The 22971-nt window shown below is 45.8% G+C and overlaps 1 protein-coding gene across 8 annotated transcripts in view; it reads left to right on the top strand.

The window, feature by feature from the left end:
• Positions 1 to 16181: 16181 nt before the first annotated feature.
• The window catches only part of GMCL1 (germ cell-less 1, spermatogenesis associated), a 196954-nt gene continuing 190164 nt past the window's right edge, over positions 16182 to 22971 (top strand). For 7 of the 8 annotated variants that reach the window (XM_069766553.1, XM_069766549.1, XM_069766547.1 and 4 more), the window contains exon 1: positions 16191 to 16624. In XM_069766553.1, coding sequence (XP_069622654.1) covers positions 16576 to 16624 — 49 coding nt within the window. In that variant the 5' untranslated portion in view covers positions 16191 to 16575. Of the gene's footprint in view, positions 16625 to 22971 lie in introns of all 8 variants that reach the window. The other variant, XM_069766552.1, reaches the window with a different exon arrangement.

The raw sequence follows: 22971 nt of genomic DNA, 5'->3' as shown, positions 1-22971 counted from the left end.
CTTGGTCCCCGGTTGGCTGCTAAAGTATGTTTTTACCTGAAACACAGAGTTTCAGAGTCAAACATATATAGATAAAATCATATAGTCAGTGTCTGATACATTATTCACGTGGATCGGGAAGCATTTATGAGCTGTCAGGTTCCCTTTAAGATAGACTGGAGGCATGCAGGTGGTATTTCAGTTTAAAGAAAAATTAATTTGCAACAAAAACTGATGACTTTTCAGCAATCTCTGAAAATTCATAGAATGATCTTGTTCCACACATGATCCAGAGAAGCAATTATGTTTCTATTTATTTCTGTCTATTATGCTCTGGTTTAAACAAAACCACTTGTTTCTTTTCTTTGTAGAAGTATTGCCATTTACAGGGATTGTTTCTGCAGCTGTATTTGCAACCTACTCACTCATTAACCCTATTTACTAGAATACACTGGGTTCTGTACATGAGCAAATTCATTGAATTCTTTTTTTGGCGAATGTAGTTGCTGCAAAGAAAACTGATTATTCTATGTGAGATGCATAATAAATTCCTGCTTGGACCAAATATATCTGCCACGAAAATATTCACAGCATAAACACTTCATTTTTTTTTTGCATGTACTAACAACATGTAAAATTCAGACCAACACAAAAAGTATTTAAATATGGACTTAAAGGGAGCCTTTTACAACCAGAAATGCTATTTATTTGCAGATATTGGGTTAATCTGCAAGTAAAGGACATTTAAATCCTGTGTAGCTGGTTTACTGGAGCAGCAGCTACAGGGAGAAAATTACGTTTTTTTTCCTCCTTTCAACGGCTCACATCCAGTCATTGGGGTGGTGCAGAGAGAGGTTATACTTACTACTCATCCCACTGTATCACGCTACCTCTGCAAGAGCACGCCGCCGATCCAAATAGCTGCTTAGTTTTACAGGTAAATTATCTTTATCCCGGAAGATTAAAAGCAATCTGTCAGCAGGTTTTTGCTACCCCATCGTAGAGCAGCATGATGTAGGAACAGATACTCTAATTGCAATCACACATAATTTACTTGGCTGCTTGCTGCAGTTTTGAAAAAAAATCATTGTTTGATCTGCTGCCAATCCAGCAGTTCTATTAATGCTGAACTGTGTGACTCGCCCACACCACAGGTTTACTAGTCCAACAACAGAATATCATAGGACCCTATAGCAGAAATTCTAATAGATAATATTTAGCGGAGTCATAGAAGATCATGTCCCACAACTTTGCATCCCTTATAAAGTAATTTTGTCCCTATTGACACCCCTTAGTATACCCACACACAAAGTAAGCCTTTTAATAGCCCCATAAAGTATGATGCCTACAAATGTGCCCCTTATACACAGTAAGATGCCCTCACAGTGAATTCCTTCAAAGTTCCCCCCATGCACACGGTGTGATGACCCTACAGTACCACATGCAAAGTATGATGCCCCCACAGTGACCGTAACACAGTATGATGGCCCTCATTGTCCAACACACAGTTCTATGGCCATGACACAGCCCTTAACACAATATGATGGCCCTCCACAAGTATAATGGCCTCCACACAACCCTCCACGATGTAGAATAGCCTGCACACATTATAATAGCTTCCACAGATCCCTCCAAACAGTATAATTGTCCCCACATAGCCCTCCAGATAGTATAATGGACCACACGCAAACATCAACACAGTATAACGGACCTCAGACAACCCTCCATGCAGTATAATGACCCCCACACAGCACTCTAAACAGTGTAACTTCTCCACATAGTCCTACAAATAGTATGATGACCCCCACATAGCACTCCAAATAGTATTATGGCCTCCAAGTAGCCCTGCAAATAGTATGATGCCCCCCAAATAGCATGATGCCCCCCACATAGCACTGCAAATAATATGATGGGCTCCCTATAGCATTCCAAATAGTATAACCCCCAAATAGTATAATGCTGCCCCAAATAGTATGATGGCCCCTACATGAAATAGTATGATAGCCCTCCAAATAGTATGATGACCCCTAGGCAGCATCATGACCTACACAAAGTACTCATTGATAATAAAAAGAAAAGTACTCACCTGCCCCCGTTCCGCCAGTCTCTGCAGCATGTGGTCTGCACTGCTTGACAATGCGGTCACGATGTAATGACAATCACACCCGCTGTGCTGAGATGTCAGACGCACAGAGAGAATGATGGAGGAGGGAGGAAGATACAGTTGAAAATTGGGTGCAGGAGGCCTGGTATCGGTGCTGGCACCAGACCCAACACAACTCATGGGCCCCATAGCGAATGCGTAGTCTGCCAATATTAGTTGTGCATCACTGTCCACCAGTGAGTCTGTTCCTTATTACGACGGGTCCATGCATTAGCGGTCCGTTCTCGGAGCCATTGACATGGGTGTCTGAATGAGCCCTTATTGTTCCAAATGCAACTTTTCTGCAGAAACCAAAGTTTATTAACATTTGCTAATTAGGGCATCTGGAGCATTCTGGGTGTGGCGAAGCAACTCAGTGTACTGCCCACTAGTTTTTCATGTCCCTGCCTCATTTCCTGGTGATTGACATCACTGGCTTAGGCTAGTTTCACACTAGCATTAAAACGGGGCTGCAGACTTCCTCCGCGAAGCCCCGCCCACTGCTGAACCTCTTAATTCAGCTCCGCCTACGGCTGCTTGCGTCCTGTGTACCCTATCTTTAACATTGGGTACGCAGGCCATGCAGATGTATGCAGATGCCTCCGCATGCGTCGTTTTGAATCTGCGCCGACCGCAACAAAATCCTAACATGTTGCATTTGATGCAGGTCAGTGCAGCGTCAAGACGACGCATGCGGATGCATCTGCATGGCCTGCGTACCCAATGTTAAAGATAGGGTACGCAGGGCGCAAGCAGCTGTAGGCAGAGCTGAATGAAGAGGCGCAGCACTGGGCGGGGCTTCACGGAGGAAGTCTGCAGCCCTGCCGAACGATAGCGTGAAACCAGCCTTACCTGAGCTTTTTCTGCAGATATTGCTAGCTGCAAGCAAGCTAGTGTAAATTGTATGTGACACCTGGACACTATATTAGGTGCCCCAGACTCCAGTCTCTTTGTGTTTAAATTTTTATTGTTGGACAGACTGAGAATATTCTAGGAGGGAGCCTTGTGCTGCTGACAGGACTAAGGGAAAACAGGTTTACATTCTAAATCATCACTTCTCTTACGTCCCATACAGCAGCAGAACAAATCCTTCGGTAGGGACCTAAGGCCCGATTCATCATTGCATTTCCGACAGTTTTTTTTGGCATGAATACTTCTCAATTTGTGACTTTTGATTTGCGACAAATTAATCAATTTGCTTCTTTTCAGATTTAGTGCACCTCTGCTCCAGTGACTCCCCTTCCCTGAAGAGGTGTTATGTATGTCAGTTATTTTGGCATATTTGTGACATTTTGTGAAATGTGCAAAGCGACTTTTCCTGCTAAAAAGTTGCAAAATCAGGTTAAGTCAGAAAAATACACTTTTGCGCTTTGTGCAAAATTCATGAATTGCATGCCCTATTTTGAGGAATTTGTTACAAAAAATGACAGCGAAAATCACATGGCAAACAAGAAAAGTGGCTTAAAATGGTTGTCCAGACAACCCCTTCTCACTCCCCATGAATTCCCTTGTAAAATAATAACACCTATAATCGCCTCAGATGCCGACGTCGTTCCAGTGGTGTCAGCATGGGCTCTCATGGGGGATACTGGAAAATGGCGCTGGAGGTGAGTATAGGTGGTAGTATTTTACAAGGGGAAACTGAGAAAAGATTTTCTGAGTAAAGGAGAACCTCATTAAAAAAAACAAAAAAACAAACAAACACAAATTGTGAATTGGGCTCCTAGTTCCCTGATCTCAAAACTACCAAACGCAATCTGTTCTGTAAATCTTGACCTAGGGCCTTGAACTTGAGTAGAAGAAAGTTTTAAGAGTGGCCAACAGCCCACATTACATCCTTGCTTCACTGAAGCATCTGATGCAATGTGTCACAGTCAGTAAGTGGAAAAAAGCCGCCGGGTATCCGCCTGTATGACTAGTCAGTGTAGTCACCCACACGGTTCGGTTCTCAGCTACTCCCCAGTGTTTCGGAGACAAACACACATGGCTGTGATCTGACAGCCAGTGGCTGATACGTGCTGCCCAAACCATGGGCAGAATGTATCAGCTGACAGGTTCTCTTTAATTCTTACCCATGATATTTTTGAAAAGTGTATAGCAAAGCATAAAAAATGTCTAAAGCAGATAAATGTAATGTACAAAATTTGCCAGGGTTTTATTTCTGCATTGTAAAGCAGATTAGTGGTGCATTGGCCTTAGTAAGTGAGCTCCATTATTTTATTCTGGTATTTAATTTGTCAAAAAACAAACTTGTTCTGTGTTCCACTGTAGTGGAAAATAATGTGGCAACTATGGCACTATATGCCAATACATGGACCCACTATGGTTTGATAATATTGGTACTTTTACGGATACCATGTGCTACCATACTGACACCAATCGCTGCAAATTTGCAATGTTGTGATTTTTTTTTTTTTTACAGTTTTCCCTACAGCAATGGCATTTTTTATTTAACTTCCTTCCCAGCATAGATGTGCTGTACATGTCATACAGCTGTTATCCGCAAATAGTCAAAATTGGCTAATTTGTGCCGAAATGAGTGCCATCAAAAATGAATCTTAGACTTATTTTGGGAACTTTGTCTAAATGCCTCAGTCAGTCTATGACAGCAGCATTTAAGGCTTGTGATGCCTGCGGCGCAACGTTTTGGGGATCCATCGGCCCCCTGACTCATGATAGTAGGGTGCCAATGGCCTGCCTTGTAGTCGGGGGACGCACTGAAAGAAAACACAAGTAACCTAATTTAGCTAAAACTAGAAGAAATGCTGCAAATAATCTGACACATCAAAAACACCAAATGCTCATCTTGGGAACAAAGCCGTAAGTTAAAATAAATTCATTAAAAAAAATAAACATATTTGGAAGTGACCTGCCTGTAAAAAGCCCAATCTAACAAAATATAAATATTTAACCTGTTTAGAAAATGCTGTAAAGTAAAAACAAATGTATCGTCCAAAATGTTTGTTTAAATATATTTGCACACGTTGCAGATTCGTGTGCGGATTTTTCCGCCCAGATTCTGAAAAATCCGCAGGTAAAACACCCTGCGTTTTACCTGCGGATTTACAGTGGATTTTATCTGCGTTTTTACACCTGCGGATTCAAATTATGGAACAGGTATAAAACGCTGCGGAATCCGCACAAAGAATTGACATGCTGCGGAAAATAAACCGCAGCGTTTCCGCGTGGAATTTTCCGCAGCGTGTGCACTGTGGATTTGGTTTTCCATAGGTTTACATCTGACTGTACAACACATGGAAAACCGCTGCGAATCCGCAGCATCAAATCCGCTGCAGATCCGCAGCCAAATCCGCAACATGGGCACAGACCCTTACACTCACTTCTTACAAAAAATGCAATTAAAAGCGATAAAACTATTGTATGTACTACAAAATTGTACCAAAAACATCAAGTTGCCATGCAAAATATCAAGTCCTTATGAAGGTCTATCGGTGGAAATATGAAAACGATACAGGTCTCAGAAAACTGTGACACATTCCAATTTTTTTGTTGTAGATATGTCCGAATGTTTTTTCACCATTAAAATAATAAAAATAATAATACAAATTTGGCATCACCATGATGGTAATGACTCTGTATAAAAATCTACATACGAAACCATTTTAAGGGTATGTGCACACGTTGCGGATTCTCTGCGGATCTGCAGCGTTTTTTGCAGTGCAGAAACGCTGCAGATCCGCAATTGATTTACAGTACAATCTAAATCAATGAGAAAAAAAATGCTGTGCACACTTTGCGGAAAATCCGCTGCGGAAACGCTGCAGTTTAAAAGAAGTAGCATGTCACTTGTGAATCTGCAGCGTTTTTGTACCCATTCCATTATAGAAAACCGCAGGGGTAAAAAATGCAGCAAAAACGCACATAAAACGCTGCGGAACCGCACAAAAAACACGACAAATCCCCAGTTGTGTTTTCTGCCAGGAGAGGCAGAATCCGCACCAGAAATTCCTAAGCCTAATCCGCAACGTGTGCACATAGCCTAAATCTGTTTGCTACATCATCATGGTTACTGCCGGCCAGTGAGGCTGCGTTGCCAACCGGATTGAACTGTTGTCACCTCAGCACCGTGGGAAAAAATCAGTGATAAGGTCACAGCAGTTCAGATCAGTGAGTTCACATGCAGATGACCGTGAGAATTTCTCAAAGTGATCTGTGGTGAAGTCACTGAACTTAGACTGCGATGACCTCATCACTGACTTTTTCAGGTCACCGCAGTTCAGCCCGGCTGGGAATATAACTTTAATCATTCTCCCCTGTTCGTTCTGATCGCCGGCAGAGCAGGAGAGAATGATGAGAGCGGTCTTCAGCATCCACGCCGGGAACAGCGCTTACTGTAAGGCTGCTTCCCTGGCGTCCGTGCGTGTGGTACTGATGTGGCACACAGTTGCCACACGTGTACTGCACGCATTGCACATGGACACTGACATCTCCGCTGCCGTTTTTTTTCGGTATCAGAAACATCATGACGTGTGAAACCGGCCTAAAGTGATACAAAAATAAAGCAAACCAATTCTTCACATGCTGTTGATTTGTTTATTCTGCCTCCCAAAGATCGCAGTAAGGCTCGGCGCACATTTATCCTGCGCTTTGCGCTGAGCACTCACACCGGAGTTTCCGTGTAAGTCTCTGAAATACGTGATTCAGACAGAACTCCCGCAGGAAGATTCCCTATAATGAGGCAGATGGAGGCACTATTAACGCATAAAAGCACGGCCTGCCACAGTTTTGTGCACCTCTGAAAAGGACGCTGTTGAACTGAAACCAGATGGAGTCCACAGTAAGTCTGATGCCTCATTATAGTGAATGGATCCCTTGAGGGTTTCATCTGAATCCCGTCACTCGGAGATTTGAATAGAAACCACGATATAAGTGCTCAGTGTAGCGCACTGGATAAATATGATCCCAATTGTTCTGTAAAATGTTCCTAATAAAAGCTTAAACTCAATTCACAAAAAAAGCAAATTCTGACTCAGGTCTGTCATCTGTTAACAGAAATATAGGGGGCTTCCATGTTACTGGTAGTAGAAAGGCTCTGGAAAAGCGCTATGGCTCCTCACCCGCCAAAAGAAATTCAGCAATTTCTCTATTCCCAAATCCCCTCTCTACAATTTATGGGCACCACAATAGCAAGCCAATTTGTAATTTTCAGCAACATTCATTCACAGCCATGGAGTCAAATTATCACTACACCTGCTAAGTTTCCAAAGGGTTATAATTTCCAAAGTGGGGTCACCTGATGGGGAATTCTGCTCTTCTAGCATTTAGGGGCTCTGTATATGGCGTCCGCAAACCTTTCTAGGAAAATCTGTGCTCCCAGAGGCAAATAGCGTTTTTTTCCACCCGAATCTCACTGGGTGGCTAAATAGTACTGTACAGCCACATATGGGGTATTTCTACATTAACCCTGACATTGGGTGTAATAGTACGCCGATGTCAGACTTTTTTTGTTTGATGCGGGCTCCAGCACAGAGCCCACACCTTTCCGGGCACATGACAGCTGATATATATAGCAGACCTGTGCCAGCAACAGATGCAGTTGGAATCGCCCTGTGGCGGCGCTCATAGCAATTATGAAAAAATGGATCACGAAAAATAGAGACGTTACAGATATCGGAAAATGGCGCCATTTTTTTTAACAAACTTTGGAATTTTTTTTTTCACCACTTAAAGGGACACTGTCACCTGAATTTGGAGGGAACAATCTTCAGCCATGGAGGCGGGGTGTTTGTGTTTTTGATTCACCCTTTCCTTACCCACTGGCTGCATGCTGGCTGCAATATTGGATTGAAGTTCATTCTCTGTCCTCCGTAGTACATGGCTGCACGAGGTGCAATCTTGCCTTGCGCAGGCGTGTACTATGGAAGACAGAGAACGAACTTCAATCCAATATTGCAGCCAGCATGCAGCCAGCGGGTAAGGAAAGGGTGAATCAATAACACAAAAACCCCGCCTCCATGGCTGAAGATTGTTCCCTCCAAAATCAGGTGACAGTGTCCCTTTAAATAAAAAAGAACCTAGATATGTTTGGTGTCTATGAATTCGTAATGCAAAAAAAAGAGAGACAGGGAGCGCACATAAGAACCTGGTCGTCTGGGGTGCTTTAAAACTGCATGGGCCAAAGGGCCACTAACCTCAAGGGGTTGTGAACCCTTGAACAACCCCAGTGAGCGTGACAAAGAAAGTAGGACGGATCTCTGTGTTGAACGGCTCTGTCCTGAATGGCTCTGTCTGCCGGCGTCACGGAGTCTAACCACGTGACTGCAGGTAGGCGTTACTGGAGTCATGTGACCACAGGTCCTTTGGCTGGTGAGAGGAATTTGCCGGGCCCAGAGCTGCTCCTGCCACGTACCCTCGAGAGGGATATGAATAGAAAGTCAGGAAATAGCGCGGTCTTTTGGAGCACTAGGGCAAAAAGAAATACTGATAATATAAATGGTTGAAGGTACAAACCTTTATTAAACCTCTTTGCACTCCACAATGCATTACGATAGCGGCACGCTATCTTCCTCAGGCGGTACAAAGAACACAGGGGCAAATGACATATTTAAAGAAAAATTCCATCAAGGAAAAACATTAGCCAATTATGGTCTCAAAAAACCCCTGATATGCCAGAGGGAATTGGACTACATACATACAATAAATAGGGGATAAAAACAATGAATAAAAACTAGAGACTAAAAAAATACAAAACCTACAAGAAACAAAATGAGCAAAAACCCTGCTGTAATTAAGTGAAAAGCAAAGGTGCATTTAAATAAAACAGAGTTCTTCGTAATACTGTTTTTGATCAAAAATAGCATAAAAGCCATCCCACCGCAGCAAGGTGACTCTGGACGGTCCTACACTGTCTAAAATTAAAAACCTTACCATGTGTCAATGTTGACCTCTGTGTGTGAATAAGGGCAGACAAAAGGACGGAGCCCCAACCAGTGAACACCAGTCTGGGGAAGCCTTTAAATGTGATTTCCAGCACAGAAAAGGGAGGCCACTTAATGCAAATATACAAAGAAAAAACATACAAAAATTGACCTTGGTTCGAGTTGGTATACATGCAGCACATAAACGCATGTTCACATTGGCCATAAAACATGCAAAACCTACAAGAAACAAAATAAGCAAAAACCCTGCTGTAACTAAATACGGTAAGTAAAAAGCAAAAGTGCATGTTAATAACAGAGTTCTTAGTAAACACAGTTTTTGATCAAAAAGCCATCCCACAGTAGCAAGGTGACTCTGATCTGGAGGTTCTACACTGTCTAGTATTAAAAACCTTACCATGTGTCAATGTTGACCTCAGTGTGTGAATAAGGATAAACAAAAGGACCGAGCCCCAACCGGTGAACACCAGTCTGGGGAAGCCTTTAAATGTGATTTCCAGATGCCTTCATCGCCTCTATATCTGACACAGCCCTCCAATATCTGGACCTTATGGTACGTTTTGATGAGACAGGTAGATTGTCCACCTCAACACACTTTAAACATGTAGATGCTAATAGTTCTCTTCGTTTTGATAGTGGACATAAATGGATCACCAGTGTGCCATACAGCCAGTACTGGAGGATACGTAAAAACTGTACGGGTGATTCAGATTTTCTTGAAGAATCAAAACTCCTTAATAAGCAGTTACCCCTCCCCCCAAAAAAATTACTTTGTGATGCATTTTTTAAAACAAAATCACTTTCTCAAGAATTTTGTATTAATAAGATTGAGTCCAACGCAGCTAAAAATAATAGTCCTGAGCTTGTTAAAGGGAACCTGTCACCCCCCCCCCCCCAGGCGTTTGAAACTAAAAGAGCCACCTTGTGCAGCAGTAATGCTGCATTCTGACAAGGTGGCTCTTTTAGTTATTGGTGCTGTAAATGCAGAAATAATCCATTTTGTAATTTGCCAAAAATACTTGTCTTCAGTCCTGGAGGCAGGTCATTCCCCCCTGCTGCACACGCCTCACAGCCGTCACTCAAGTCGTCTTGGCGTCGGGCGCTGCCTCCTCAGCGCTGTTTTGAAATCTGCCGGTGCCTGCGCTCTTTTGTCTTGCCTGGGGCAGGCGCAGTGAGCGCTGCCCGTCTGTCCTCATATGCAGTCTCGCTGACTGTGCCTGTGTGACATCCCTGCTTGTGAATCCCAGCCCCTCAGTGTCTTATGATTTATTCACACTGCGGGCTGGGATTCCTGGGCATGCGCACTTTTAGTTTCAAACGCCTGGGGGAGGGGGTGACAGGTGGAGTTTGGTGACCTCATACAATCAGTCTCATGTGACCTTCCAGAGGATGCGCAATACATTTAGGATTATATTGAAAGGTGATCCCATTCTCTCTATGCATCTTCTGGATAAGCCTAAAGTGATACTTAGAATGAACCGTAATTTAAGCAACCTGGTGGCACCAAGTAATACACCATCTAAATCTCACTTGTTGGTGGTGAGAGATGCTCATACTTGGGGTGTTTTTCATGCAAAACCCCTAAGTGTCTATGCTGTTGCATCTTGAATGGGGTCAAAACTTTTGCTTCAAATACAACACATAATATTTACACCATCAAGTGTCATGTTGATTGTCAATCGACTTATGTAATCTATTTGTTGCAAAGTACTTGAGGCCTGCAATACGTTGGCCACACAATAAAGACTATGAATGTCCGTATTAATAAACACTGTCCTAAAATTCGTAATGGATACCAGTAAGGCCGGTTTCACACGTCAGTGGCTCCGGTACGTGAGGTGACAGTTCCCTCACGTACCGGAGACACTGACACACGTAGACACATTAAAATCAATGCATCTGTGCAGATGTCATTGATTTTTTGTGGACCGTGTCTCCGTGTGCCAAACACGGAGACATGTCAGTGTTCGTGGGAGCGCACGTATTACACGGACCCATTAAAGTCAATGGGTCCGTGTAAAACACGTACCGCACACGGACATTGTCCGTGTGCAGTCCGTGTGCCGTGCAGGAGACAGCGCTACATCAAGCTCTGTCCCCCACACTGGTGCTGAAGCCGCAATTCATATCTTCCCTGCAGCAGCGTTTGCTGTAAAGAAGATATGAATAATTGTGTTTAAAATAAAGATCTATGTGCCCGTCGCCCTCCCACCCTCTGTGCGCCCCCCCGCTGTTCTGAAAATACTCACCCGGCTCCCTCGCTGGCGCTGCTTCCTGTTCTGGCCGCATCTTCTACTGTATCAGCGGTCACCCATTCTATTAGTCAAATTATAGAAAAAAGGTCAGAGATTATGAAAATCTTATAAATTTTATTATTCAAAAATAATTAAAATTGAAACAATACAGAGTGACACAATAAGGCTATGTGCACATGCTGTGGATTTTGCTACGGATCTGCAGCGTTTCCGCAGCTGCAGATCCGCAGCAGTTTCCCATGCATTTACAGTACCATGTAAAGCAATGGGGAATGAAATCTGCAATGCACATGCTGCGGAAAAAACATTGCGGAAACGCAGCGGTTTAGTTTCCGCAGCATGTCAATTTTCTCTGCGGATTCTGCTGCTGGTTTGACCCTGCTCCAATAGAAATTTACCGCGGATTCTTTTACGGTTTCCTCTGCGGGTTTGCACCTGCAGAGGAAACCGTAAAAGAATCTGCGGTAAATCTGCAGTAAAAACCGCAGCGGTTTTTCATTGCAAATTTTGCAAATCCGCTGCGGAAAATTCCGCAATCGAATCCGCAGCATGTGCACTTAGCCTAAGAAGGAATATTGTGGGATAATATTTCTACTCTAAAAGAATAGAGTTAAAACACAAGACACGCCACAAATATAAAGATTGTGTGTATATATATATATATATATATATATATATACATTTTATATATATATTACAATAGTCGCGGTGTTCTGTGGGAAGCAGTGATTTACCACTAGGGTGAGAGACCAACCACACCAACCAAAAACATGGATAGCCAAAAAGTACCGTATATACTGGAGTATAAGCCGACCCCCTAATTTTGCCACAAAAATCTGGGAAAACTTAATGACTGGAGTATAAGCCTAGGGTGGAAAATGCAGCAGCTACCGGTAATTGTCAAAAATACAAATAAATACCAATAAAAGTAAAATTAATTGAGACATCAGTAGGTTAAGTGTTTTTGAATATCCATATTGAATCAGGAGCCCCATATAATGCTCCATAAAGTTCATGATGGGCCCCATAAGATGCTCCATATTAAAATATGCCCCATATAATGCTGCACAAATTCTGTTTATGGCCCCGTAAGATGCTCCAGAGATATTTGCCCCATGTAGTGCTGCACAAATGTTGATTATGGCCCCATAAGATGCTCCATAAAGATATTTGCCCCATATGCTGTTCCTGCGATTAAAAAAAAAAAAAAAATTACATACTCCCCTCTTGTTGCTCAGGCCCCCGACACTTGCAATATTCACCTGTCCTCGTTCCGATGCCGCTATGTCTTCAGCGTCCTCTGCACCGACGTTCAGGCAGAGGACAAACACTAACCACGTCATCGCGCCCTCTGACCTGAGCGTCACTGCAGAGGATGCGGAAGACGGATCGGCGCCGGAATGAGGAAAGGTGAATATCACGCAGTGCTCCCCCTCCCCATTATACTCACCTGCTCCCGGCGCAGTCCCTGCACGTCCCTGGTTCTCCGGGCGCTGACAGCTTCTTCCAGCGTTGAGCGGTCACCGTTACCGCTCATTAATGTAATGAATATGCAGCTCCACCCCCATGGTAGTGGAGTCGCGTCCATATTCATTACTGTAATGAGTGGTAGCATGTGACCGCTCAACGCTGGAAGAAGCTGTCAGCGTCCGGAGACCATAGGAGATGCAGGGACCGCGCCGGGAGCAGGTGAGTATGTCACAGCCACTGCTTCCCCTCCCCAGCCGACCCCCCCCCCCGACACAATGACTCGAGTATAAGCCGAGAGGGGCACTTTAAGCCTAAAAAAATGGGCTGAAAATCTCGGCTTATACTTGAGCATATACGGTATATCACAAGCAGAAAATCAATTAAAAATGCCTTTATTAGGTAGAAATGGCAATTAAATAAAATAATTAATAAAATATGTATGTTAAGACATGATTACAAATATGTATATATAATAAAAACTATATCCGATATAAAGTGGTGGACCCAAATATATTATTTTACAGCTATATCCCTATTCGTGCATACCAATTTTTTTTTTTTAAATTAAAGAATAAGTGATGAACAAGATCAATGTGGATGATAAAAAACTGTGCAATATTAGTAAATCATTCACTATGTTTAAAATTGTACACTACTAATTGCAAAAATGTCCCAAAAACAATGTGCACAGTGTAAGGGCTAAAGCAACAAATATAAGACCATGAAATCTCACCGACCATACGGTCATAGCAGTTGATGCTACTCAGAAATATATAAAGTGCAAACAAATGAGAGGGAAATGGTGCTGAAAATATATGTAATATACCTTTAAGGGTCACCACGTCCTGTCACCACGCACCCCGACGCGCGTTTCGGAATAACTCCCTGACGAAGTTATTTTTGCAATTAATAGTGTACAATTTTAAACATAGTGAATGACTTACTAATATTGCACACGTTTTTATCATCCACATTGATCTTGTTCATCACTTATCATTCTTTTTTTTATTTTTTTTTATATTTTTGGTATGCATGAATAGTGATATAGCTGTAAAATAATATATGGGCAGCACGGTGGCGCAGTGGTTAGCACTACAGCCTTGCAGCGCTGGGGTCCTGGGTTCTAATCCCACCCAGGACAACATCTGCAAAGAGTTTGTATGTTCTCTCCGTGTTTGCGTGGGTTTCCTCCGGGCACTCCGGTTTCCTCCCACATTCCAAAGACATACTGATAGGAATTCTAGATTGTGAGCCCAATTGGGGACAGTGATGATAATGTGTGCAAACTGTAAAGCGCTGCGGAATATGTTAGCGCTATATAAAAATAAAGATTATTATTTATTATTATTATATTTGGGTATAAATAAATAATAATAAATTAGTAAATAAATAAATAATAAATAAAGCGGTGGGCTTTATAACTGATATAGTTTTTATTATATATACATATTTGTAATCCTGTCTTAATATGCGAACATATTAATTTTATTTAATTGCCATTTCTACCCAATAAAGGCATTTTTTAATTGATTTTCAGCTTGTGATATACTTTTTGGCTATCCATGTTTTTGATTGGTGTGGTTGGGCTCCAAAGAATAGAGTAATATATGCACTATTGAGTATAGTAAGTGTATAATACACACTATGAAAAATAGTAAATCAATATCATTGTTACATCTCAATATCAAGCGGACCCATTAGGGATCCTAATAAAAATAGTAACGGTGCAGCAAGATTACTCCAGCAAAACATTGAATACTGTTTCCATATATGTCTGTCCAAAAGGAATCGGATGTAGGGATAATACACTGGTGCGTGCAGCATAGCAGAAGTAAAGTGAAGTGAAATAGTGCGTGCTGTGCAAGATTATATATGCACATCTATAAGTATAACTTACATAAATTAAGAGCTGTGGACCCCAACCTGCAGCCTCAACACGCGTTTCGCTCTTTTTCGTTTATTATTCCTACTTATTGTATTGTTTCAATTTTAATTATTTTTAATATTAAAATGTATGAGATTTTCTGACCTTTTTTCTATAATTTGACTAATAGAATGGGTTTTATGTGGTAATTTATTTGAGAGGTATTTGTTACCAATATATGATATCGCTTTTTGGGTAAACCTTGTCTACTGTTTTTTATTTGTGCAATTTTCTTTTAAATATGTCATTTCCCCGTGTTCTTTGTGCCGCCTGAGGAAGATAGCGTGCTGCCATCGAAACGCGTTGTGGAGTGCAAAGAGGTTTAATAAAGGTTTGTGCCTTCAACCATTTATATTTATCATTATTTCCTTTTGCCCTAGCGCTCCAAAAGACCGCGCCATATCCTGACTTTCTGTGAACTCAAAATGACCTAGAGAATCCTAATAACAGGTCAATTTTGGCATTTAGTGAACATGGTAAAAAAAAAAAAAAAAAACAACTGTGGGATTGCACTTTTTTGCAACTTCACGGTACTTGGAATTTTTTTTCCTGTTTTCCAGTGCACAATATGTTAAAACCAATGGTGTTGTTCAAAAGTACAACTTGTCCCGCAAAAACAAGCCCCCACATGGCCATTTTGACCAAAAAATAAAAAAGTCATGGCTCTGTGAAAAAGGGGAGCAAAAAAGAAAAATTCCTCTGGTCATTAACGGGTTAAGCAGAAATTGTATGATGAATATTGAGGCCATTTTTACCCATTTCCCTGGGTGAAAATGTAAAATTTGGGGCTAAAACAAAACTTTTGAGGTAAAAATGTAATTATTTTTTCTTCACTGTCCAATGGTATAAAATGTGACGCAATCCTGGGGTCAAATAAACGCGTCACATGGAGGAGATTCTACCACTATGATAAAATATGTCACAAAAAATGTCCCATAGTCAGTGGGAGGCGGTAATCACCTCATAAACTGTCAGTGGTCAGAATTACAAGGCTCGGTCCATATTAGCAGCACACATTTCTGCACCGTGTGAACAAGCCCTATAGCCATGTGCAGGCAGAGGCTTTATTCTGGGTTTTCAGAAAAGAAATTGGATGGAAAAACATTTTTTTCAGCGTTTTGAAATTTGGAAAATGATTTTAAACGTTTAGTCTAAAATAAAAAGTCTTGAAAAATGTGGCAGGACGGGTGAGCTAGCTCTAGGTATGTGCGCAGCCGCCATGACGCTCCAGCCAGGTGAAGCCGCTTCAGGAAAATGCCAGAAGCCGTTTTCTCGATGTTGTGTGCACAATACTCCTCAGAATCTTGGAGTTTCCACTCGGTTTCTGCTAAGAAAACAGCAAACAAAATAGAATGAGAACAGAACTTACGTCACACAGCGGAAACGCGTCCTCGTAGATAGTGGGCGTGGTGTAAAGCCACGGAGGCGGGGAAAGGGCGGGGCTAACCTGTGACTGACACATTTCTCCTTTGCCATAGAGAGCCTGATTTCCCGCCCTCTTACGTCACGGAGGAGGTGGGCGGGGTCTGCTGGACGCAGAATCGCCTCTCGCTTTTTGCTAATAGCGAAGTCGATTCGGAAGTTTTCCGGAAGTAGCCGAAGGTTGGGGGGATTCGGGACCGGATGGAACGTTAAACAACAGACTGGATAACGATCTGCAGCGGCTGCGGCACAGGGTGACCGGGCGGCGGGTGTGCCTGCTGGCAGCGGGTGCCGAGAGCGCGCGGACCCCGTGGCAGAGAGTCACGGTGCTGGACGGTAGTGGCCCCCAAGTTGTAGGAAGTGGGTGACGGAGTCTCCGGCTGCGGAGTGTGGACCGGGCGGAATCCTGCATTGTCTGCGAGCCGGACACGGTGTGTCTGCCGGAGCATCGGGGGCTTCTCCTCACAAGGGCTCCGGAGCTTAATGGCTCTTCCTGCCACAAGCGTGATCCCGGCGGTGACCCGACACACAGGTGGGTGACCCCAGACCTCCTGACCCTGAGCCCCCACTGTGGGGCCACAGTAATGTCACCTGTGCAGGAAAGTGTGTGTGTGTGTGTACACACACAGTAATGTCAGCCTGCACAGGAAAGTGTGTGTGTACAGTAATGTCGCCTGTACAGGAAAGTCTGCCAGCTCCTGTGTGTGTGTGTACAGTAATGTCACCTGTGCAGGAGCGTCTGCCGGCTCCTGTGTGTGTGTACAGTAATGTCAGCCTGTGCAGGAAAGTCTGCCGGCTCCTGTGTGTGTGTACAGTAATGTCAGCCTGTGCAGGAAAGTCTGCCGGCTCCTGTGTGTGTGTACAGTAATGTCAGCCTGTGCAGGAAAGTCTGCCAGCTCCTGTGTGTGTGTGTACAGTAATGTCAGCCTGTGCAGGAAAGTCTGCCGGCTCCTGTGTGTGTGTGTACAGTAATGTCAGCCTGTGCAGGAAAGTCTGCCAGCTCCTGTGTGTGTGTGTGTACAGTAATGTCACCTGTGCAGGAGCGTCTGCCGGCTCCTGTGTGTGTGTACAGTAATGCCACCTGTGCAGGGAAGTCTGCCAGCTCCTGTGTGTGTGTGTACAGTAATGTCACCTGTGCAGGAAAGTCTGCCAGCTCCTGTGTGTGTACAGTAATGTCACCTGTGCAGGAAAGTCTGCCAGCTCCTGTGTGTGTGTACAGTAATGTCACCTGTGCAGGAGCGTCTGCCGGCTCCTGTGTGTGTGTACAGTAATGCCACCTGTGCAGGGAAGTCTGCCAGCTCCTGTGTGTGTGTACAGTAATGTCAGCCTGTGCAGGAGCGTCTGCCGGCTCCTGTGTGTGTGTGTACAGTATTGTCAGCCTGTGCAGGGAAGTCTGCCAGCTCCTGTGTGTGTGTACAGTATTGTCAGCCTGTGCAGGGAAGTCTGCCAGCTCCTGTGTGTGTGTACAGTAATGTCACCTGTGCAGGGAAATCTGCCAGCTCCTGTGTGTGTACAGTAATGTCAGCCTGTGCAGGGAAGTCTGCCAGCTCCTGTGTGTGTGTACAGTAATGTCACCTGTGCAGGAGCGTCTGCCGGCTCCTGTGTGTGTGTACAGTAATGCCACCTGTGCAGGAAAGTCTGCCAGCTCCTGTGTGTGTGTGTACAGTAATGTCACCTGTGCAGGAAAGTCTGCCAGCTCCTGTGTGTGTACAGTAATGTCACCTGTGCAGGAAAGTCTGCCAGCTCCTGTGTGTGTGTACAGTAATGTCACCTGTGCAGGAGCGTCTGCCGGCTCCTGTGTGTGTGTACAGTAATGCCACCTGTGCAGGGAAGTCTGCCAGCTCCTGTGTGTGTGTACAGTAATGTCAGCCTGTGCAGGAGCGTCTGCCGGCTCCTGTGTGTGTGTGTGTGTGTGTACAGTATTGTCAGCCTGTGCAGGGAAGTCTGCCAGCTCCTGTGTGTGTGTACAGTAATGTCACCTGTGCAGGGAAATCTGCCAGCTCCTGTGTGTGTACAGTAATGTCAGCCTGTGCAGGGAAGTCTGCCAGCTCCTGTGTGTGTGTACAGTAATGTCACCTGTGCAGGGAAGTCTGCCAGCTCCTCTGTGTGTGTACAGTAATGTCAGCCTGTGCAGGGAAGTCTGCCAGCTCCTGTGTGTGTGTACAGTAATGTCAGCCTGTGCAGGGAAGTCTGCCAGCTCCTGTGTGTGTGTACAGTAATGTCACCTGTACAGGAAAGTCTGCCAGCCCCTGTGTGTGTGTACAGTAATGTCACCTGTGCAGGAGCGTCTGCCAGCTCCTGTGTGTGTGTGTGTACAGTATTGTCAGCCTGTGCAGGGAAGTCTGCCAGCTCCTGTGTGTGTGTACAGTAATGTCACCTGTGCAGGAGCGTCTGCCGGCTCCTGTGTGTGTGTACAGTAATGCCACCTGTGCAGGGAAGTCTGCCAGCTCCTGTGTGTGTGTACAGTAATGTCAGCCTGTGCAGGGAAGTCTGCCAGCTCCTGTGTGTGTGTACAGTAATGTCAGCCTGTGCAGGGAAGTCTGCCAGCTCCTGTGTGTGTGTACAGTAATGTCACCTGTGCAGGAAAGTCTGCCAGCCCCTGTGTGTGTGTACAGTAATGTCACCTGTGCAGGAACGTCTGCCAGCTCCTGTGTGTGTACAGTAATGTCAGCCTGTGCAGGAAAGTCTGCCGGCTCCTGTGTATGTGTACAGTAATGTCAGCCTGTGCAGGAAAGTCTGCCAGCTCCTGTGTGTGTGTACAGTAATGTCACCTGTGCAGGAGCGTCTGCCGGCTCCTGTGTGTGTGTGTATACAGTATTGTCAGCCTGTGCAGGGAAGTCTGCCAGCTCCTGTGTGTGTGTACAGTAATGTCACCTGTGCAGGAGCGTCTCCCGGCTCCTGTGTGTGTGTACAGTAATGCCACCTGTGCAGGGAAGTCTGCCAGCTCCTGTGTGTGTGTACAGTAATGTCAGCCTGTGCAGGGAAGTCTGCCAGCTCCTGTGTGTGTGTACAGTAATGTCAGCCTGTGCAGGGAAGTCTGCCAGCTCCTGTGTGTGTGTACAGTAATGTCAGCCTGTGCAGGGAAGTCTGCCAGCTCCTGTGTGTGTGTACAGTAATGTCAGCCTGTGCAGGAGCGTCTGCCGGCTCCTGTGTGTGTGTGTGTGTGTGTGTGTGTACAGTATTGTCAGCCTGTGCAGGGAAGTCTGCCAGCTCCTGTGTGTGGGTACAGTAATGTCAGCCTGTGCAGGGAAGTCTGCCAGCTCCTGTGTGTGTGTACAGTAATGTCAGCCTGTGCAGGGAAGTCTGCCAGCTCCTGTGTGTGTGTACAGTAATGTCAGCCTGTGCAGGGAAGTCTGCCAGCTCCTGTGTGTGTGTACAGTAATGTCAGCCTGTGCAGGGAAGTCTGCCAGCTCCTGTGTGTGTGTACAGTAATGTCACCTGTGCAGGAAAGTCTGCCAGCCCCTGTGTGTGTGTACAGTAATGTCACCTGTGCAGGAACGTCTGCCAGCTCCTGTGTGTGTACAGTAATGTCAGCCTGTGCAGGAAAGTCTGCCGCCTCCTGTGTATGTGTACAGTAATGTCAGCCTGTGCAGGAAAGTCTGCCAGCTCCTGTGTGTGTGTACAGTAATGTCACCTGTGCAGGAGCGTCTGCCGGCTCCTGTGTGTGTGTGTGTACAGTATTGTCAGCCTGTGCAGGGAATTCTGCCAGCTCCTGTGTGTGTGTACAGTAATGTCACCTGTGCAGGAGCGTCTGCCGGCTCCTGTGTGTGTGTACAGTAATGCCACCTGTGCAGGGAAGTCTGCCAGCTCCTGTGTGTGTGTACAGTAATGTCAGCCTGTGCAGGGAAGTCTGCCAGCTCCTGTGTGTGTGTACAGTAATGTCAGCCTGTGCAGGAAAGTCTGCCAGCTCCTGTGTGTGTGTGTACAGTAATGTCAGCCTGTGCAGGAAAGTCTGCCAGCTCCTGTGTGTGTGTACAGTAATGTCACCTGTGCAGGAAAGTCTGCCAGCTCCTGTGTGTGTACAGTAATGTCACCTGTGCAGGAAAGTCTGCCAGCTCCTGTGTGTGTGTACAGTAATGTCACCTGTGCAGGAGCGTCTGCCGGCTCCTGTGTGTGTGTACAGTAATGCCACCTGTGCAGGGAAGTCTGCCAGCTCCTGTGTGTGTGTGTACAGTAATGTCACCTGTGCAGGTAAGTCTGCCAGCTCCTGTGTGTGTACAGTAATGTCACCTGTGCAGGAAAGTCTGCCAGCTCCTGTGTGTGTGTACAGTAATGTCACCTGTGCAGGAGCGTCTGCCGGCTCCTGTGTGTGTGTACAGTAATGCCACCTGTGCAGGGAAGTCTGCCAGCTCCTGTGTGTGTGTGTACAGTAATGTCACCTGTGCAGGAAAGTCTGCCAGCTCCTGTGTGTGTACAGTAATGTCACCTGTGCAGGAAAGTCTGCCAGCTCCTGTGTGTGTGTACAGTAATGTCACCTGTGCAGGAGCGTCTGCCGGCTCCTGTGTGTGTGTACAGTAATGCCACCTGTGCAGGGAAGTCTGCCAGCTCCTGTGTGTGTGTACAGTAATGTCAGCCTGTGCAGGAGCGTCTGCCGGCTCCTGTGTGTGTGTGTGTGTACAGTATTGTCAGCCTGTGCAGGGAAGTCTGCCAGCTCCTGTGTGTGTGTACAGTATTGTCAGCCTGTGCAGGGAAGTCTGCCAGCTCCTGTGTGTGTGTACAGTAATGTCACCTGTGCAGGGAAATCTGCCAGCTCCTGTGTGTGTACAGTAATGTCAGCCTGTGCAGGGAAGTCTGCCAGCTCCTGTGTGTGTGTACAGTAATGTCACCTGTGCAGGAGCGTCTGCCGACTCCTGTGTGTGTGTACAGTAATGCCACCTGTGCAGGAAAGTCTGCCAGCTCCTGTGTGTGTGTGTACAGTAATGTCACCTGTGCAGGAAAGTCTGCCAGCTCCTGTGTGTGTACAGTAATGTCACCTGTGCAGGAAAGTCTGCCAGCTCCTGTGTGTGTACAGTAATGTCACCTGTGCAGGAAAGTCTGCCAGCTCCTGTGTGTGTGTACAGTAATGTCACCTGTGCAGGAGCGTCTGCCGGCTCCTGTGTGTGTGTACAGTAATGCCACCTGTGCAGGGAAGTCTGCCAGCTCCTGTGTGTGTGTACAGTAATGTCAGCCTGTGCAGGAGCGTCTGCCGGCTCCTGTGTGTGTGTGTGTGTGTGTACAGTATTGTCAGCCTGTGCAGGGAAGTCTGCCAGCTCCTGTGTGTGTGTACAGTATTGTCAGCCTGTGCAGGGAAGTCTGCCAGCTCCTGTGTGTGTGTACAGTAATGTCACCTGTGCAGGGAAATCTGCCAGCTCCTGTGTGTGTACAGTAATGTCAGCCTGTGCAGGGAAGTCTGCCAGCTCCTGTGTGTGTGTACAGTAATGTCACCTGTGCAGGGAAGTCTGCCAGCTCCTCTGTGTGTGTACAGTAATGTCAGCCTGTGCAGGGAAGTCTGCCAGCTCCTGTGTGTGTGTACAGTAATGTCAGCCTGTGCAGGGAAGTCTGCCAGCTCCTGTGTGTGTGTACAGTAATGTCACCTGTACAGGAAAGTCTGCCAGCCCCTGTGTGTGTGTACAGTAATGTCACCTGTGCAGGAGCGTCTGCCAGCTCCTGTGTGTGTGTGTGTACAGTATTGTCAGCCTGTGCAGGGAAGTCTGCCAGCTCCTGTGTGTGTGTACAGTAATGTCACCTGTGCAGGAGCGTCTGCCGGCTCCTGTGTGTGTGTACAGTAATGCCACCTGTGCAGGGAAGTCTGCCAGCTCCTGTGTGTGTGTGTACAGTAATGTCAGCCTGTGCAGGGAAGTCTGCCAGCTCCTGTGTGTGTGTACAGTAATGTCAGCCTGTGCAGGGAAGTCTGCCAGCTCCTGTGTGTGTGTACAGTAATGTCACCTGTGCAGGAAAGTCTGCCAGCCCCTGTGTGTGTGTACAGTAATGTCACCTGTGCAGGAACGTCTGCCAGCTCCTGTGTGTGTACAGTAATGTCAGCCTGTGCAGGAAAGTCTGCCGGCTCCTGTGTATGTGTACAGTAATGTCAGCCTGTGCAGGAAAGTCTGCCAGCTCCTGTGTGTGTGTACAGTAATGTCACCTGTGCAGGAGCGTCTGCCGGCTCCTGTGTGTGTGTGTGTGTGTGTGTACAGTATTGTCAGCCTGTGCAGGGAAGTCTGCCAGCTCCTGTGTGTGTGTACAGTAATGTCACCTGTGCAGGAGCGTCTGCCGGCTCCTGTGTGTGTGTACAGTAATGCCACCTGTGCAGGGAAGTCTGCCGGCTCCTGTGTGTGTGTACAGTAATGTCAGCCTGTGCAGGGAAGTCTGCCAGCTCCTGTGTGTGTGTACAGTAATGTCAGCCTGTGCAGGGAAGTCTGCCGGCTCCTGTGTGTGTGTACAGTAATGTCAGCCTGTGCAGGGAAGTCTGCCAGCTCCTGTGTGTGTGTACAGTAATGTCACCTGTGCAGGAGCGTCTGCGGGCTCCTGTGTGTGTGTACAGTAATGCCACCTGTGCAGGGAAGTCTGCCAGCTCCTGTGTGTGTGTACAGTAATGTCAGCCTGTGCAGGGAAGTCTGCCAGCTCCTGTGTGTGTGTACAGTAATGTCAGCCTGTGCAGGGAAGTCTGCCAGCTCCTGTGTGTGGGTACAGTAATGTCAGCCTGTGCAGGGAAGTCTGCCAGCTCCTGTGTGTGTGTACAGTAATGTCAGCCTGTGCAGGGAAGTCTGCCAGCTCCTGTGTGTGTGTACAGTAATGTCAGCCTGTGCAGGGAAGTCTGCCAGCTCCTGTGTGTGTGTACAGTAATGTCAGCCTGTGCAGGGAAGTCTGCCAGCTCCTGTGTGTGTGTACAGTAATGTCACC

This window comes from Ranitomeya imitator, chromosome 4 (assembly GCF_032444005.1).
Source record: "Ranitomeya imitator isolate aRanImi1 chromosome 4, aRanImi1.pri, whole genome shotgun sequence".
Classification (NCBI taxonomy): domain Eukaryota; kingdom Metazoa; phylum Chordata; class Amphibia; order Anura; family Dendrobatidae; genus Ranitomeya; species Ranitomeya imitator.
Note: the sequence above shows the minus strand (reverse complement) of the source record. Positions and strands in the feature narration are given on the sequence as shown.